This window comes from Portunus trituberculatus, chromosome 14 (assembly GCF_017591435.1).
Source record: "Portunus trituberculatus isolate SZX2019 chromosome 14, ASM1759143v1, whole genome shotgun sequence".
Classification (NCBI taxonomy): domain Eukaryota; kingdom Metazoa; phylum Arthropoda; class Malacostraca; order Decapoda; family Portunidae; genus Portunus; species Portunus trituberculatus.
This window is the reverse complement of record NC_059268.1, coordinates 20,772,629-20,789,690: the sequence shown is the minus strand read 5'-3', so window position 1 is coordinate 20,789,690 and position 17,062 is coordinate 20,772,629. Positions and strand designations below refer to the sequence as shown.

Sequence of the window (17,062 nt, the reverse complement as noted above, 5' to 3'; positions counted from 1 at the left end):
AGTAATAGCCACTCACGTATTCGTATCGCAAGAGTGTGTGAGTGCAGGTTTCATCAGTACTGTGTTATTATATTAGGGATTGCTGTCACGGTATGGACGTCTTGGTGTCTCAGCAAAGTAACCTAAACTTAACCCCTTCAGTACCAGGACGCGTTTTCATATTTATTCTGCTTATTATTTGGTGATTCTATACTGCTTCAAACACTTAGAATAGTAAAGATTTTGGCCATCAATCTTCTGACCTCTATAGACCCTTCTTAATTTATATAGAATGCTCTAACCATACCCATATTCAAGATTGAAATGCGTCCCAGTACTGACAGGGTTAAACCTTCACTCATACATCACTGACACACACACACACACACACACACACATTTACCAAAGTCCAATTCATAGCAAAGAAATTTAAGGAGCAATAACCAGCCCTATTCACGCCTCACCAAGGAGAGCCTGATATCAGTGCAGACGCCCACAGAATAACACGTTATCGTAATGGGCGTGCACGTACACACACAAAGACATCCGATAACACGAGATAAGGGATACCCACCAACTGTTTCTCCTTGTGTCACCACCACCACACTACCACACAGCCTCACTCGCCGCCCTGGTGTTCGGAGCTCCGTGGTGGCCGTGTCAACAGAGGAACACACTCCGGGGCATCATGGTGTCGAGGTGGTGTGTCTTGGTGGTGGTGGTGCTGGTGGTGGTCACTTCTAATGCCACGGATATAGGACCTAAGACCTTGCTTCCTGATGACGTGTTGTTTAAGGACCAGGCTGCCTTCTGCGAGGGTTGCTACGCTATCGTGCACGGTAAGTCCTTCGTTGCCCTTTTAAAATTGTTGCTGGGTATAGTTGAGTTGACCTAAGTTGAATTGTTAGTCAGGGTTCGTATAACGTATTATCAAACACTTCTGTACTTCATCTCCATTATTTCAAGAAGGTTTATTTAAATTTACATGAATTTTTAGTTGTTTTTACAGTTCTAGAGGCAAATTGACAATATTTCTACATTGTTAATTTGAAAAAACACTCTTGAAAACCCCGTTAATCATCTCTGTGTCCTTTGAAAACAGTCGTGGTGAGAGAGCAAAGCGTTTCTGAATACGGACCTCGGAGTGTTGTGTATGTACCAGCACTCCCTCACTCTTAGTCTTCTGCTTTCGTCTCTCTTTCGCTTTCCTTCCTTACATTACCCCAAAATTCATGCACTGCTCCCTTTGCTTCCTCAGCGTATTCATTTTCAAACACAGATGTCCAGAACCATGACCACCTCAGAGGCCCGTACTCAGAAACGCTCTTCTTTCTCACTACGACTATTTTCCAAGGACGCAGAGATGACAAGCCGGATTTCTGAGGGTGCTTTTCCTGTGAATTGTGTAGTAACCTTGTTCATGTGTCATTAAAAGCATAAAAATACCCTTGAAAATGTGTCACTTTAAACAAGCTTTTTGAAGTAGTGGAGGGGCGGTGCTGAATTGTTTCCGAATGTGGTCCAGAAAGTGATGGTGCATTGGTCACCCACAGAGGCTGAGAAGCTCATGACGATATGGCAGAAGGAGAAAGGTTCCATCGAGGACCACATAGACGCTGCTTTCCTGGCCACGTGCACCACTGATCGCCTCAGGACCTACGTACTCTCTCCGCCCAAGATGGTGCGTCTGTGCTCCGGCATCCGAGGTAAGTACACAATAACTTTCTTCTTCCCTTTACAGTACATGTAACACCTTTAGCCTGCCCCGCGTCATGGCCAAGACTCCTGCCCTGCTGCTGAGTGACCGAGGAAGGGTGTTGCCCCTCGGTTACCGGTGATTGGTGGACATTTAATCCGATTTAAAGCGATGATGGTTTGTCAGACTCAGCTGGAACGTGAATGCTGGGCTACCTCTGCGGTCTGCCAAGTCACACGGACGCCAGTAGGCATAAATGAAGACAAAATCATTACTGTTATATTTTGTTCGCTTTTTCCAGGATGCATCATGATCTAAATGTTCTTAGTAATTATTCTTTAGGAAGCTATGAATAACTTGTACGTATTTACCCATAATTCAATAGCCTGTTATGTCGGGATAAATTATTGTTAGTAATTTACAAGTCCAAATCTAATTATATCTATACCTTACTTTACTACACATGCATAGAAAGAATGTTTGAATGAATACTGGAACTCTCTGCCTGCTTCTGTGTTTCCAATCTTCCTATACGACTTGACTTCTTTTATGAGGAAGGTTTCAAAACGTTTCTCTTAGACTTTTGGCTAACTCTATCACTCTTTAAGGGAACTGGCAATCAAATGGTCCTTTTTTTTTATCTTGTGTTGACCTTAGCCGGTTTCCCTCTTGCATACAAAAGAAACATAAATCAAGAAAAGCTATTGAAGGCCATAAGGTACTGAACGTTTCTAATGCCAGTCCTAACAAACCAAACACGTCATATCAATATATATGTGTTATGACATGAAGATTGCACTAAGACTTAACTTCATTCAAGGGAGAAGTTTCAAGACATTTGGCCCAGACTATTAGCTAACTCTATTAATGTTTTAGGGAACTGTTAATCAAGTGGGCCTTTTTATTCGTTTTTCTTGCCCTTGGCCCAAAAAAGTAATGTTTCACGGAGATCAAGTTTAGTTTCTCTTTTACCATTAATAAATTACCATTAATTAATTTGTCCAAAAAATATATATGTTTGTTTCACAGAGATCAAGTTTTTCTTTACCATTAATAAGTTCTAATGGCGTCGTGGCGTGTTACAGCTCACTACATGGACCAGCTGGGCATGGCGGTTCTCAAGCACTACTCTAAACCCACATTGCCAGGCGTGGACCAGCTCTTCAAGGACGTGTGTGTGAAGGCCATCCCAGCGTGTCCCAAAGGCATCACCCCCATGTCTGTAGCTAGAGAGGTATGTCCTGTACGTGTGCGTGTGTGTGTGTGTGTGTGTGTGTGTGTGTGTGTGTGTGTGTGTGTGTGGGGCACTGGAAATGGCAATAAAAAGAGCAAAGAAAACGGGGTGCGAGAGTGTATCATCCAAAATTGGAGGATACGTGTCTTGAAACCTTCCTCTTGGCACACACACACACACACTCACACACACACAGAGAGAGAGAGAGAGAGAGAGAGAGAGAGAGAGAGAGAGAGAGAGAGAGAGAGAGAGAGAGAGAGAGAGAGAGAGAGAGAGAGAGAGAGACAGACAGACAGACAGACAGACAGACAGACAGACAGACAGACAGACAGACAGACAGACAGACAGACAGACAGACAGACAGAGACAGAGACAGAGAAGGCACGATAAGGACAACCATTCTGGAAGTGACTGGCCCGCCACTCACAATCTTATTCAATCAAAGACTCGTATTTTGATGTACACCTGCGCCGCATCCTCCGCTACTCTCAGACGGCTCTAGATAAAGTCACACGTGCTTTCAAGGATGTTTCAACAGCTCAAGTGACAAATTAACATGAATTCTACATTAAGAACAGGAGAAACGGTCTTGAGAACCCGGCTAATCATCTCTGTAGCCTTTGAAAACTGACGTGGTGAAAGAGTAAAGTGTTTCTTAATATGTGCTCGAGTATCTAAGGGTTTGGGGGGTCTCCTGTTAAACCTCGTATTCTCAAACACTTTTGTTCTTCACCTCCACTATTTCAAAAGGTTTTATTTAAATTGAAACGAGTTTTCTATGGTGTGTTTACGGTTCTAGAGGTAGAGTGACAAGATTTCTTTACTATGAACAAGAGAAACACTCTTGAAAAGCCCGCTAATCATCTCTGTGGCCTTTGAAAACAGCCGCGGTGAGAGAACATAGTGTTAATATGACTCAAGTGTCTCAGGGTTTGGCGTCTCCTGGTGTCTGGCTGAGCGTCGCCCCGCCAGTGTTCAGCAGGTGACATCCGCCCTGAGCCTCCTTGTCCACCGCAAGTATTCCAGGAAGCCAGCCGATCAATACTTTGCTGCGCGCTAAGCTACTCACTCCCCTATGCAAGAATGTAATGCAGTAAAGTGAAGTGTCTATAAGTGCTTAAAGGAATCACAGCCGGCACACTGTATGATCTTAATTAGAAAGCAATGCGTGATTAGTTTGTTTCGCCGCTTGAGTTAATGACCCGTATTCACAAACCTCTCACGACGACTATTTCTAAAGGCTCTAGTTGAAGATACTCGTGTTTTTCAAGGGTATTTTTATGGTTCTAGTGATGGATTAGCAAGACTAGTTGGCCATAAGGAAAAACTGTCTTGAAAACCCCGCTAGTCGTCTATGGGGACTTGAAAAAATTGTCGTGGTGAGAGAGCAAGGCGCTTCTGAATATGGACGAAATGTTAGGTTCTCAGATCTATTTATTTATTTACTTAGTGGCTGTTGCGCTTCCGTGAATGTATCGTATTGAATTCAGCTACTCCTGATATCAAACTGAATACCAGAGGGAGAGAGAGAGAGAGAGAGAGAGAGAGAGAGAGTATACGTGTGTGTGTGTGTGTGTGTGTGTGTGTGTGTGTGTGTGTGTGTGTGTGTGTGTGTGTGTCATGGTTTCTCCTCTCTGCTTTGCCGCGGTCAAGTGTCCTTCCTTCCACAATACCAGAGAAAAAGAGAGAGTGGAGGGTGGTATGTATGTGTGTGTGTGTGTGTGTGTGTGTGTGTGTGTGTGTGTGTGTGTGATTCACCTCCTCCTCCTCCTCTTCCTCCTCGGTCGTCTGCTGGTCACCCAGCCAGTCTTCCCCATTACGGAGCGAGCTCAGAACTCATAGACCGATCTTCGGGTAGGACTGAGGCCACAACACACTCCACACATCAGGAAAGCGAGGCCACAACCTCTCGAGTTACATCTCGTACCTATTTACTGCTAGGTGAACAGGGGCCACACATTAAGAGGCTTGCCCATTTGCCTCGCCGCTTACCGGGATTCGAACCTGGCCCTCTCAGTTGTGAGTCGAACGTGCTAACCACTACACTACGCGGTGTGTGTGTGTGTGTGTGTGTGTGTGTGTGTGTGTGATGCTTCCTGCTCTCCTCTGCTCTGCTACGGTCAAGTGTCCCTCTTTACTTGTCTCCCAGAAGTCGGTGTCAGCTTCTGGGAGCATGATAGATAACCAAGTATTTTTCTCACTATTGCTTGTCTCTCCCTGGCTCGTGTTGCCGCTGTACCTAATACTTAGACCTCGGTTTCCTGGAGGGGTGAGGAATTTCCTGGAGCCAATAATCTGGAGTGTTGGAAGACTTTTGTTTCTCAAGAGTAATAACAACGATTCCTGCAGTTTCTCGTTGTCAGTGGAGCCGATGACCTGTTAAGTATATGTTCCTTTGTGTTATCCTGTGTGGCACTTGAGGTGACAGTAAAGAGGTGCAGGTATAAGGAGGCTGACTGAGAATTGAATACTGTGCTTTCCTCTGTGTGGCACCTGAGATAGAGTAAAAAGATGCGGATGTGGCAGCAGAAATGACAGCTATGTGATGTTGTGACAGCTGAGGAAACACACACACACACACACACACACACACACACACACACACACACACACACACACACACACACACACACACACACACACACACACACACACACACACACACACACACACAAAGATAGATAGATATTATTGACCACAACCAAATATTACAGTTACAGAAAGACTTGGAAGGTATGGTCCACCAGAGAGCACACACACACACACACACACACACACACACACACACACACACACACACACACACACACACACACACACACACACTTGCGCGCGCGCGCGCGCACCTGACTTTCCACGCATCAGAGCTCCCAATATCATCATCATCAACATGAAAGCAAGTGTGACGCAGCGTATCCCATATGACACAGCGGCTGTAGTCTCTGATCACCTAATCAATCAGTGCAGACAGCAGGTGGCAGCGTTGCTGGGAGCTATGTCTGTGTAGAAACTCTCGTGGACACTACCGTGGTAAAGTTACGGGACATATTCTTAATCCCTTCAATACTGGGATACATTTTTCACCTTGAGATTTGTTTACGATTCGACCATTTTATTTACATTAGGAAGGGTCTATGGAGGTCAGAAGATTAATGGCCAGAGTCTTCACTATTCTAATCCTCACATAAGTTTCTGAAGCTGTAGAAAATCATATAGTAAGCAGAACGAATATGGAAAAGCGTCATGGTACTGAAGGGATCAAACTCTGTCCTTTTTCATACGTACAGATCCTCAAAAGCCACAAATGCGATAAATCAAGTTCTCAGTACTGTTCTTTTGGTCTTCAGAGGATAAAATACTTGTCAGACTATCAAAAGAATCGTAAAAATATCCACGGAGAACCATTCAATTTTATTACATTGTATTTCTTGAAAGTGCTATTTCTCATAATCCACATATACGATAAATCAAGTTCTCAGTAATATTCTTTGGTCTTCAGAAGGTAAAATACTTGTCAAACTATCAAGAGAATCATAACAACACCCTTGGCAAACAGTCACTTTCACTAATAGAGTCTGACAAACGCTTTGCTCTCTCACCATCGGTCCGGTTGAGCATTTTTGTGGTTCTGATGATAGATTGGCAAGATTTCTGGTTTATGAAAAGGAGGAACTGTCTTGAGAACCCGGCTAGTTGTCTCTGTGGCCTTGTAAAATTGTCGTAGTGCGAGGGGAAGGCGTTTCTGAATACGGTCGAAAGTAGGTGGAACAGTGCTGAAACGCTTTTGAAATACGGACACGAGGGCTGGGTGGCGGAGCACATCGCTTGTTCCTGTGAATAAACACACAGCTCGCCCACAGAACAGGGCTGGCCGATCCCCCTCTGACCTTTGCTTTACCTCACCTGTCTATCTGTTTGTTTGTCCATCTGTCTGTCTGTCCGTCTGTCTGTCCGTCTGTCTGTCTGCATCACAAGATTACATTTTTATTCCGTGATAGAAAATTCGATGTGAACTTTTGTCATGAGTCTGTCCGTCTGTCTGTCTGTCTCTGTTTGACTATTCCTTTCCCTGTTCGTGTGTGTGTGTGTGTGTGTGTGTGTGTGTGTGTGTGTGTGTGTGTGTGTGTGTGTGTGTGTGTGTGTGTGTGTCAGGAAGAGTGCGAGGATGTTGGCAATGCATCTCAATGAACAAGAAACCCGGAAAAAAAACAAGCAACAAGGAAAAAAAACACACCGAGATTATCACTTTATGGTTGAGAGAGAGAGAGAGAGAGAGAGAGAGAGAGAGAGAGAGAGAGAGAGAGGAGGGGACACCAACGCATTACCTCTGAAACCTGCCTATCAAATGCCGCGTTTAACCTCGACCAAAACAGCCAGAAGTGAAAATTACATCTTTTCAATAAGTCTTCATCTCCGCCGTGGTACAGTGGAACCATGCGTGCTTTGGGATCCGAGGGGTCTCCAAGCGCACGGGTTCGAATCCTGTCCACGGTCCGAGTGTAGGTTGGGCTTCCTCACTCGGGGCAACGGTTTCCTAGCGGGTGGGCTTTGAGATAGGAGGTACCCCAAAAAGTATCCCCTTTAGCCCATAAATTCCCGTGAAAAGCCCACATGGTATAAATAAAAATAAAAAAAAAGTCTTACACACTTTCTCCTGTCATTCTACGCTGTCTTGAGTATTCTATCACCCTTCAGTGGCGTGTGAGAATCCAAGTGAGGTTTCAGGACATTTGCTCCCTAATTTTGGCTAACCCTTTACTTATCATCTATAGAACCAGCATTCAAGTGGGCTTTTTGTACCCCTTGACCGGCCCTCTCTCCTACACAGAAAACAAAAGTAAGGTTTCAAGGCAATTATCTCAGACTTTTATAATTCTTTAACCCCTTCAGTACCAGGACGTTTTTTTTTTTTTTTTTTTTTCTTACTATTTGGCGATTTTATGCAGCTTCAGAAACTTATGTGTGGGGTTGAAGTAGTGAGGACTGCCATTAATTTTCTGACCTCCATAAACGCTTCCCAGTATCAATAAAATGGTCTAATCGCACTCAAGTTTCAGTGTAAAAATGTATCTCAGTATTGAAGTGGGTAAGGGGACTGGCAATGAAGTGGGTCCCATAAACGCTTCCTAGTGTCAATAAAATAGTCTAATCGTTAACAAGTCTCAGTGTAAAAATGTATCCCAGTATTGAAGCGGTTAAGGGAACTGGCAATGAAGTGCGCCTTTTTAAGATTTTGTTACCCTTGGCTGGCTTTCCCTCTTGCATAAAAAAGAGAAGTGTGACTGGGAGTAATGTCAAGGATGTCAAGCAGCACGCAAGCAGGGAATACGTCCACCACACTTGACGCAAATCGAGACAAAGGAATAAACATTGTATGTAAATTCTTTTACGTGCATACAAAAAAGGTGTCTTTACCCAGGCACAGAGAGAAAGAGGAGAGGGAGAAACAACAAAGCTTTCAACTCCCCTCGCGCACGCTATCTCACCGCACAAAGAACCAAGAGGAGAAAGTAAAAGTCACGTCCAGTTTTGAAGGTAATCGATGCTCTCTTTGCCTGATGAGAATCGTAAGTGTGGGAGATTAAAAGATGCTCTCGTTTAATTTGCTCATAGATAGATCGAATGGGTGAGTTAGAATATGCGTGACGTTAACTCTTAATCTTCCCACATAACCTAACCTCACCTAACCTAACCTCTCCATTTTCTGAGAACCGCACATGTGGGAGGATTAAAAGATGCTCTCGTTTAGTTTGCTCATAGATAAATCGAATGGGTGAGTTAGAATATGCGTGACGTTAACTCTTAATCTTCCCACATAATTCCTAACCTCACCTAACCTCTCCATTTTCTGAGAACCGTACATGTGGGAGGATTAAAAAGACACTCATTTAGATAGATAGATAGATAGATAGATAGAACGAATGGGTGGGTTAGAATATGCGTGACGTTAACTCTTAAGCAAAAATGAGGCCAGAATCACGTATGAGAGAGAATATAATGATTGGCTTTTTCCATTTTCTGAAAACCTTACGTGTGGCAGGATTAAAAGACATTCTCCTTTTAGTTTATTCATAGATAGATCGGACAGAAGAATGTTAGAATATACGTCGTTAACTCTTGTGTAAAAAAAAAAATGAGGTCAGAATCACGTATGAGAGAAAATATAATGATTGGCTTTTCCATTTTCTGAGAACCGTACGTGTAGCAGGATTAAGACACTCTCGTTTTAGTTTATTCATAGACAAATAGGGCAGAAGAAAGTTAGAATATGCGTAACGTTAACTTTTAGGCAGAAACGAGGCCAGAATCACGGATGGGAGATAATGTGATGATTGGTTTGTCCATATTCGAGAACCGTACGTGTGGGAAGATTAAAAGACACTCTAGTTTAGTTTATTCATAGATAGATGGGATGGGTGGAAGTTATAACATGCGTAAGATATTTTTTAAGCAGAAAGGAGGGCAGAATCCCGGCTGAGGGAGGTGGTGATGATCGATTCCTCCTCCCTTGAGAACCATACATATTGGATGTGGGAAGATGAAAAGCGCAGCGACGGAGCATACTGATCGGTACATGAAAGTAGATAGTCAATGAAAGAAAAGAAAGTATACAGAATCATGGATCAAGTGTTCATTACAATATTTCAGACCGTGCGTAGATCAGACGACATATGAGTAAGGAACAGTAGGCAAGACACGCGCTCGTATTTGCAAACACTTCTGCGCTTCGCCTCCACTATTTCAAGAAGGTTTATTTAATTTTACAAGAGTTTTTAAAGGTGTTTTATGGTTCTAGAAGCAAAGTGACAAGATTTCTACATTACTAACTGTAGAAATACTCTTGAAAACCCTGCTAGTCATCTCTGTGGCCTTGGAAACCAGTCGTGGTGAGAGAGAAAAGCGTTTCTGAATACGGACCAATGAAAGAGCATACAACACATTACAAGACTGACGTAGCTCCTCATCAACATTTCTAAACTTGAGCTAACCTTTCCTTTTATCTTACAGGAGAGCAGGAAGAAGGCAGCAGCGGAGAAGGCAGGGAAGGAGGAGGCGACTGACGCTACTCAAACCAAGACAACCAAGACGAAGACGAAGAAAAGCAAAGGGCAAAAGGAGACAAAACAGCGAACGTCTAGCGAACACAAGGACGAGCTGTAATCCCTCTGCTGTATAGAGACTGCTTAATAATACAGTGGACGTGGCATTGCTCTTGTAGCGAGTGACTCTTCCTGCTCCAGTGTTGTGTGTGTGTGTGTGTGTGTAGGATGGAAGAGTGGCAGTAGTAGGAGGAGGAGGTGGTGGTGGTGAGGGAGGAGGGAGAAAAAAAAGAGAAGGGAAAATGTAACGATGAAAAATGTGATTTGATAAACGAGAAACTTTAGCAGTGTAACATTTTCCCTGCTTTGTTTTCTGCTGTCTTCTAATTAAGTAACTGAATACGATGACATCTGAACGAATAATAAGAATAATGAGCAATACTTTCAGCTTCCAGAGATCAAGATTTTTTCGTCCCTTCTCTCTCTTACCTTTTCTTAATGAGGAACCCTTAGCGAGTTCACCTTCAACGAAAAACAATCCAGTGAATGTGTCTTGAGTTGTGGCGAGGACTGAGCCGCCGTGAAGGAAAAGAGATGAATGCAAAGAAACCGCCACTCTTCATTACTCTCCCCTTCTCTCTCTCTCTCTCTCTCTCTCTCTCTCTCTCTCTCTCTCTCTCTCTCTCTCTCTCTCTCTCTCTCTCTCTCTCTCTCTCTCTCTCTCTCTCTCTCTCTCTCTCTCTCTCTCTCTCTCTCTCTCTCTCTCTCTCTCTCTCTCTCTCTCTCTCTCTCTCTCTCTCTCTCTCTCTCTCTCTCTCTCTCTCTCTCTCTCTCTCTCTCTCTCTCTCTCTCTCTCTCTCTCTCTCTCTCTCTCTCTCTCTCTCTCTCTCTCTCTCTCTCTCTCTAAGGACATGGCGGGCCGCGTGCGTACCGAGCCACGTGCCGCAGTGACCGAGTGACGGAGTGATGAACCTGCTTCCGCGTTGGCCTCCGCTATAGTGTTGTGTGTTAGCCGCGCTGTCAAAGGATCTCCCCCCCTTATTTCTCTACATAATGCATGCCGGCCCTGCACCTTCCAGCCTCGTTTTTTGTCACCTTTAACATGTTCATCCTTACAATTCTTTCTCCTTTACTAAAGAACAAAAAAGGGCTCGTATTTTTCAAAGAACTCTTTGTTTCACCTCCACTATTTCTAAAGGCTTTATTTAAGTTTACAGGAGTTTTTAAGATGATTTTACGTTTCTAGAGGCAGAGTGACGAGATTTCTACATTATCAACTGGAGAAACACTCTTGAAAACCTCGCTAGTCATCTCTGTGGCATAGGAAAACAGTCGTGGTGAGAGAATAAAGAATTTTTAAGGTGTTTTTTACTGTTCTACAGACAGGCTGACAATATTTCTACATTATCAACTGGAGAAACATTCTTGAAAACCACGCTAGTCATCTCTGTGTCCTTGGTAAATAGTCGTGGTGAGAGAGCAAAGCGATTCTGAATAATAGATCACCATCAGTGCGTTAGGTTGAATGGTTGATGTAAGTTTCTCTGACATCAACGCGGGGGACGAGGCGCTAAATGACGCAGACCTATGTGTTGATTATATGATGCGTTATTGTATTACGCATGACACCTGCCGCCCTGCTGTAACTCTATAACCCGCGTCCTGGCCAGTAAAAAGCATCCTTCACACGTTGACATGGACGATTATAGCTACATTTAATCACAGGGAGGAGGGAATAACAGCACGCGACACCTGCGTTACCCGGGGCACACTTGGCTTGGCTGACACAACACACACGACACTCACTAACACCACGTCTACCTCGACCATTGCCATTCATTTAGTGTTCCTCAAAGTATGGAAGGAGTTTCGAGTTAGCTTTATCGCCAATATGGTAAGAGGTTGTTTGTGGGAACGCGGTGTCGACGAAGACCTGGGTGTGGTATTCGGACTCCTCTGTTCTGATCGATGTCTGGAGGCTGGCGGGACTTGCTGGCGCGCGGTGGTGAGAGGAGAGCATTCAGCCTCTATCACGCCTTACTCCACGTATAGTTAACCCCTTCAATACTGGGACACATATTTGCCTTGAGATTTGTGTACGATTAGACCATTTTATCGACATTAGGAAGGGTCTATGGAGATCAGATGATTAATACCAGAGTCTTCATGGTTTTAATCCTCACATGAGTTTCTGAAGCTGTATAAAATCACTAAACTAAGCATCATGGTACTGAAGGGGTTAAATCCTGTAATCTGAAACACTTTGCTCTCTCACCACGGCTGTTATCAAAGGCCACATAAATTATTAACCGGGTTCTCTACAAAATTCCTCTTGTTAATAATGTAGAAAGCTTAAATCTGTCACTAGAACCACAAAAAAAAAAAAAAACACCGTGGTACTTTACTCTAGTTCAGGTAAAAAGTAAAGCTGATTCCTGTATTTTGAAACACTTTGTTCTCTCACCACGACTGTTTTCAAAGACCACATAAATAATTAGCCTGGTTCTTTATAATATTTCTCTCTTTCATAAAATAGAGAGCTTGTTAATCTGTCACTAGATCACAAAATCACCGTGGTACTCTACTCTAGTTAAAGTAGAAACACTTAGCAGGTTTTCAGGACAGTTTCTCCTCTTAATAAACTAGAAATATTGCTAATCTATCACCAGAAACATAAAAATACTCTTAAAAAACACGAGTATCTTCAACTGGAGTCCTAGGAAAGCAGTGATGGTGAGAAAGCGAAGCGTTTCAGAATACGGGCCTTTTGTACCACTGCACCTCTCTACTCGCCACGCCCTGCTGAGACTTCATGCAGCATCTACCACCCAGAGACACAGACACTCGTATTCAGAAACGCTTTGGTCTCTCACGACGACTATTTTCGAAGGCTCTAGTTGAAGATACTCATGTTTTTAAGGATACTTTTCTGGTTCTGGTGATGGATTAGCAAGATTTATAATTCATCATAAGGAGAAACTGTCTTCAAAACCCTGCTAGTCGTCTATAGGGACTTGAAAAACTGTCGTGGTGAGAAAGCAAGGCGTTTCTGAATATGGCAGAGACTTTTTTTTTTTTTTTCTTCTTTTTAATACCTTGTAGTAGAACGAAAAATTTCGCCTCGTGGTGACTGTGTGGTAAGGAAAAACATATAGTTTAATCTTTGTGTCTCATTACATTGTCTCTTCGCTAATTACGGTTTTTATTTACTCTTTAAAAATTAGTTACGCTTGTTTTCCGGCTGTTCAGTTAATTGGTCTCTCTTTAAATGCCTTGCGGTGTTTAAATGTGAGTGAAATTAATCATAGAGAAATACTTGATTAATTTTATGTTTGACTAAACGCTACCAGATATGTTTCAGTCATCGTTTTTTTCACTGTTGGAGTAATTATCTCTCGTCATCTAAAACCATGTATGTAATAACATGTTACTGCAACAGATGTATTTTTTCACTGATATTGATGAATTTGATAATGGGTCATGAATTATTCCTTTATTTTATTCTTTTTTTCCCTTTTCCCGGCACCAGCAGGCAAGCGATGTGATGCTGTGAACGTCCTTGGAAAATATTTACCCCCTTGAGCACCATGACGAGTTTCCATATCCATTCTGCTTACTATTTGGTGACAATGCAGCTTCAGAAATTCATGTGAGGGGTTAAGATAGTGAAGACTGTAGCCATTAATCTTCTGACCTCCATAGACCTTTCCTAATGTCAATGAAATGGTCTAATCGTACACAAATCTCAAGGTAAAAATGTGTTTCAGTATTGAAGGGGTTAAGGAAGGAGTCTGAATATCCCTAGTTAAAAGTCATAATGCATAAATCACTGTTAATCCCTTCAGTACTGGGACGCTATTTTACCATGAGTTTTGCGTACGATTAGACTATTTTATTTACATTAGGAGGGGTCTATGGAGATCAGAAGATTAATGGCCACAGTCTTCACTATCTTAATACCAACATAAGTTTCTGGAGCTGTAAAATATCACCAAACAGTAAGCAGAATAGATATCAAAACGCGTCATAGTACTGAAGGAGTTAACTAGTTCAATGGTTCTGTTGGGAATATAGTGATTTGGTGATACCACCCATTACATCTTGCTCATACAACTCCATAACTGTATAAACGAAGATTACCAAAGATTCATTCTTCATCTATGGGAAAAAAAAACACTCTAACAAGTCTAACTGTGTCTCTGCGCTTCGAAAATAGCTGAGAGAAGACCGAAGCGTTTCAAAACACATCTCTGAGGTCCACATTCTGAAGCTCTTCCCAGGCGCATCACCACGACTCTCTACGGGCTAGTTTGAAGTGACACAGTGTTTTACTTATTTTTCTACGTATCCAGTGAAATATCAGCAACATTTCTACATTATTAGAGACAGAAACACACTTGAAAACTGGGTAATCATCTCAGTGTCCTTTGAAAACAGTCATGGTGAGAGAGCAAAGCGTGTTCACAGTCACGCAGCCTCTCGCCTCCCATGACTTCTCGACTTCAAGGAGACGGGTAGACAAGTTGAGGGAAAGGTAAGCATGAGTGAGATATTTGTCCTGCAGTGAAGTATTAAAGCGAGAGGCGAGAAGTTAATGACAGCAGTTCACATCATTCGTTTCATTGTTAACACCTTCCGTACCATGACGCGTTTTTATATTCATTCTGCTTACTATTTGGTGGTTTTATACAGCTTCACAAACTCATGTGGGGGGTTGAAATAGTGAAGACTCTGGCAATTAATCTTCTGACCTCCATAGATCCTTCCTAATGTCAATAAAATGGTCTAATCATACACCACTATCAAGGTAAAAATGTGTCGCAGTATTGAAGGAGGTTAATCCTTTCACTGAGATACGGAATGATTCACAGGACTAAAAGCAATGCATGTTATCTTTACAAACATCGACATGGAAGAAGGTAATAACAAGGAAATTACCAACTTTTTTCATTTTTACCCAGCACTATAGTCGGTATTCAGAAACGCCTTCCCCTCTGCTGAGAGCACGTGTCCTGTCCCGTGGTGGCGCCCTCAGTCTCTCGCCACCTCTCACCGCCTCTCGCCGTCTCCACGGACAGGTAAAGCCTTGCTGCTGTAAAATCGATTCTGTCTCACCACGTCATGATTCACGATAACAATGGTGGGACATAACGTGAAGGCGTAGCTCAGGGGTTGTTGTTGCTGTTGTTGCTGTTAGTGGTGGTGAGAATACACAAAAGGACACCAGAGAAAAATTACACTATTATAGACCTCAATAGAGTTTTTTTCCTAACAAACAAACGTGAGTAAGAAGCCAAAACGAAGGAAAACGAGAGAGAGAGAGAGAAAACCGGAAGAACTGGTGTAGAGGAGGAGTGTTCTGGTGTCGTCACTTGTATGAGCTTTGCAGGATAAAACACTCCGCCTCACTCCTGCACCCAAACTTTGCACTTCTACGTCACTTCATTGTGAAAGACTTCTGCCCCGCGTCTCCACTACATTCAAAAGGTTGTCATAGTTGAAGTGACACTGGATTTTAAGGTAGATTTATATTTCTACTGATTGATTAACACATTTTCTAAGGCATGAGGTGGTGAAACACTCTTGAGAACGCGCGACACTGGTTTTAAGGTGGGTTTTTCATTTCTACTGATAGATTTACAAAATTTCGACAAGATGAGATGAAGCACTCCTGAGAACGCGTGTAATATCTTCATAGTCTTTGAAATTTGTCATAGTGAGAGAGTAAACATTTTTAACACCTTCAGCACCATTATACGTTTCTATATTTATTCTGCTTACTGTATGGTCATTTAATACAGCTTCCGAAACTCATGTAAGGATTAAAACAGTGAAGACTCTGGCTATCAATCTTCTGATCTCCATGGACCCTTCCTAATGTAAGCAAAATCATTCAATCATATCCAAAACTCTGGTAAAAATGCGTCCTAGTACTAAAGGGGTTAAATACGGGAAATAAAGCAGATAACAGCACGAAGCCTTGGCCGCCGACTGCAGTGTGAGGCAGTCCTGGTCCTCTCTCCCTTCCCCCGCCTGCCCTCTCTGTCGCCTCGGCAAGGGGGCGTCGCCAGCCATCCGCCCGGCTGTGCGCGGACCGGAGACACCTGTTGCTTCCTCTTGGTCACGGCCGCCGCTCCCGTGTGTGTGTGTGTGTGTGTGTGCTTATCTTAGTGATACAGGAATATTACATAATTTTATCTTGACGTTTGGTATCTTCAATAATTAGACGATAGACTAGCTTGTTCTGTAATTCATAACAAAACAGCAAAAGTCATCAAGTCGTTTACTGCACGAAAGATGCCTCACCCACACACCGCAGACAGGAACACGACACTTCTGTCACAAGGCGATTGAAACTAAAGCGATTAAAATCCAGGTATACAGAAGGAGTGAATGTACTTTGAATGGAGTTCTGCTAATTGATAAGAGGCGATCGAGGAAGGCGAGCATGTCATCAAGTTTGTATCCCATGAATGGAGTTTAATGGAGTGACGAGCATCAATTCACTTTGCGCCGCTCTTCACTCAAACCTTTATACTGGTTAGAGTCGCTTCGGGTTATTTGCTTCATTTCTCTCCTCAAAAGTGGCGCATTCTCTGCCTCCTGTATGGCTGCCTTGCTTGTGCCAGAGGGGGCTTTGAACCCTCTCTCAAACCCTTCAGTACCATGACACTTCTTCATATCTATTCCGTTTACTATTAGGTGATTTTATACAACTTCAGAAACTAATGTGGGGATTGAAATAATGAAGACTAAGGACCATTAATCTCCTGACATCCATAGACCATTCTTAAATAAAATCGTCTAATCACACCCAAAACTCATGGTAAAAATGCGTCCCAGTACTAAAGGGGTTAATAATTTGTTTCCATGTTCTTATACTAATTTATTCGAGTGATATTGTTCTCCTCCCTTACTTGACATCCTTTTCATTGTTAACATGGGGACCTCTCCTTATTTTTGTTGCTATTTTCTTATATTTCTTAATTTGAGTTAGTTTTCTTCACCTTCTTTGCATTCTTTTTGCTGTCTCACTGTGGATCTGAGTCTCGCCGCTTGCCGTCATTACTTTTGTTGCTATTTTCATATACTTCTTCATTTGAGTTAGTTTTC

At 42.8% G+C, this 17,062-nt stretch overlaps 2 protein-coding genes across 3 annotated transcripts in view; both read left to right on the top strand.

Annotated features, from left to right (window-relative positions):
• Positions 1-558: 558 nt before the first annotated feature.
• On the top strand, positions 559-10,293 carry LOC123503756. The gene is made up of 4 exons (XM_045253756.1): positions 559-818; positions 1,533-1,685; positions 2,761-2,909; positions 9,918-10,293. Exons 1-4 carry the CDS (start codon positions 668-670, stop codon positions 10,068-10,070), a joined length of 606 nt encoding a protein of 201 aa, XP_045109691.1. The 5' UTR covers positions 559-667; the 3' UTR covers positions 10,071-10,293.
• A 3,945-nt stretch (positions 10,294-14,238) lies between these two features.
• Positions 14,239-17,062, top strand: part of LOC123503815 (ribosomal protein S6 kinase alpha-5-like) — a 59,739-nt gene continuing 56,915 nt past the window's right edge. The window contains exons 1-2 of one of the 2 annotated variants that reach the window (XM_045253863.1): positions 14,239-14,483; positions 14,911-15,027. The gene's annotated coding sequence lies outside the window, so the exon portion shown is untranslated. The remainder of the gene's footprint in view (positions 14,484-14,910; positions 15,028-17,062) is intronic. The other variant, XM_045253864.1, reaches the window with a different exon arrangement.

What these genes read in the sequence shown, in the direction of transcription:
- LOC123503756 (XM_045253756.1), top strand. Translation starts at nt 668, where the DNA reads ATGGTGTCGAGGTGGTGTGTCTTGGTGGTGGTGGTGCTGGTGGTGGTC. An exon ending in TTGCTACGCTATCGTGCACG is followed by an intron (nt 819 to 1,532) that starts GTAAGTCCTTCG and finishes GGTCACCCACAG; the next exon opens with AGGCTGAGAAGCTCATGACG. An exon ending in CCATGTCTGTAGCTAGAGAG is followed by an intron (nt 2,910 to 9,917) that starts GTATGTCCTGTA and finishes TTTATCTTACAG; the next exon opens with GAGAGCAGGAAGAAGGCAGC.